The 2,266-nt window shown below is 41.6% G+C and overlaps 1 protein-coding gene across 1 annotated transcript in view; it reads right to left on the reverse strand.

Annotated features, from left to right (window-relative positions):
• Positions 1 to 352: 352 nt before the first annotated feature.
• NELL1 (neural EGFL like 1) overlaps positions 353 to 2,266 on the reverse strand; it is a 521,924-nt gene continuing 520,010 nt past the window's right edge. The window contains exon 20 of the mRNA XM_044426038.1: positions 353 to 403. Coding sequence (XP_044281973.1) covers positions 353 to 403 — 51 coding nt within the window. The remainder of the gene's footprint in view (positions 404 to 2,266) is intronic.

The raw sequence follows: 2,266 nt of genomic DNA on the forward strand, positions 1-2,266 counted from the left end.
TCATGATGTTTTGTACACAACTTAATCAAATAAATACATCCTATTTTACCGATGAAGTAATTTCAACGCATTTGCAAATGATATGACAGAAAAAGGGTGTAATTTACAACACTCAAAACTTTTAACAACCATTGATTTATATGCATTGTACTGTAAAAGTCACCCAAGAGAAGCCTAGCAAGGATGAGCGCATAGTGGTAGGTCCCAAAGGCAACTCCCAAATATCTTCCTCAGGCGGAGACTTTGGTAATTGTCTGTTGTATAAAACTCCCTCTCTTACAACTGCATTCATTTCAGAAGTGGGAAATTGCATCAGTTTTCCTCACAAAAAGAGAAGTCCCAGCTTTATACATCAGTTATTGTGAAGACATTCTAAATTCACAGAGCAACAGACATTTCCATTCTGTGTGGGGTGGGGAAGGGGAGAGACAAAAAAGAGAAATTAATGATATTAATACAAGCAGAGAATGTGGACAGTCTGACATTGATGCTAGCAACCTAGGCAGAGGAAACGAGCATCTTGCAATTTTATTCTCAATAAAATTGGCACCAACCACCTTCTTTTATGCTCAAAGTCCTACCCTGGCCATTTACCGGGGGCCACTGCTGGCATCACACGGTGTAGGTGCACATGAGCCTTTTCAACGCAGAGGCCCAGGAGCCTGGTTCAAACAGTCTTACCACACAAAGGTTCCCCTGACATGATTTATTCCCTGTAAACCTCTACACAATCAGCCACTGGAGTAATCTGCACAGTAGGAAAAACTAAACTACTCTAGATACCCTCATAAGGCATCAACAGGGACACAGTTATCTGCTCTAAGGGAGGTAGATGCTTTACTTTGCTACCCGGAATGTTGATTCTTATTCTGCTGGTGAGATTACACAGAGTTTGAGAAATTAATTGTAAGCAGCTGTAGAGAATCTTATTATACTTCCTCCTCAAGCTCTCTTTCTTGCCTCATCTGAGGCATTAGGGCTGGAACACTCCTGCCAAGATGAGGAGACTCCTGCCAAGAAAATGCTAGGGAATTGCACTCCTTACCCCCCATGGAAGCAGACAAACATTACTTAAGAGATTAATCTTCCTTCCCATGCAGGATTTGATTGGTGCTGTCTGATGGTGCATAGGATCCCCCGTTCCTGCCTCGTCAGATCACACATTTAGCTGAAAAGTACATTGCCTTCAATTTAAGGTAGGTTTGCTTACTTATACAAGTTAGATTTGTAAACATACTCCTGGAAACAATCTGGTGGCCCTGAATTGTTGCTCCAAAAACATGGACTATGGGAAGGCACATAACTTTTCATTCTAGGAATGAATTTTATGATCCCATCATCACTGTCGTGAACTGTGAACTACCATTCGTATTTCTCAGATATGTGGACACGTAGGGATAGATCTGTACATCTGGACAGTGGACTGGGAAATATGGGCATGACCTGCCTGGCTCCAAAAGACATGTAGCACGAGTCTATCCTTTGGTTCTTCTCATGGTATCGTACAAGCAAGCACCTCTCTGGAATATTTGGGCAGAGAAGAAACTGCTTCGTGCTGGTCCTACAACCCATGGCAGCAAACAAGATCATGAAGTATCCCCATTAAATTAAATGGCCCTGAAGTAGTGATTCTGAGACTATACTCCACTTTCGCAACCAGCTAATTACAAACTATTCCAAAGTGAGTATGATTTAGTTAACTGGATGAACTATTTTCAGAGGAATGAAATATTTTGTTAAGGAGGAATTAGCAAATATGCTTCTTGCAGTGTCTGATATACAGAACAGCTTCCTGCTTGCTTTCACCAGGTGTTTGGGACTCTTAATCCACATAGCAAACAGAACAATTTCAATACTGCACTAATCTCGGCTGTCCTGTGATCTGAGTCTGTGACATCTGTGCAAATAAAGTTAAACCTCAGAGAGATACAAGCATGGAAACAATTCCACCCTCCCACACCACAACACCTCAGAGAAACAACAGCACAGGACAAGGAAGCTTCTTGCAATGAATTAAACCTGAAGTGGTCCAGCCCTAGCTCCTTTGTTGCATTGCACAAGAGCAAAGAGTAAACCAAGACTCCTTAGAGTCCTTTGCACAATATTTCATAAAGCCACATTTGGTATGCTTAGAGATCAAGGAAGGATCAAAGCAAAGCAATTGTCTCCATAAGCTGCTGTTAAGCGAGCAGGACATTGTGATTTGCCTTTAAATAGTGCTCCAATGTAGCATGCTAATAGCTGTAAAAAAGTGACTACAGTGGTA

This window comes from Varanus komodoensis, unplaced genomic scaffold (assembly GCF_004798865.1).
Source record: "Varanus komodoensis strain SLA01 unplaced genomic scaffold, ASM479886v1 scaffold16, whole genome shotgun sequence".
Classification (NCBI taxonomy): domain Eukaryota; kingdom Metazoa; phylum Chordata; class Lepidosauria; order Squamata; family Varanidae; genus Varanus; species Varanus komodoensis.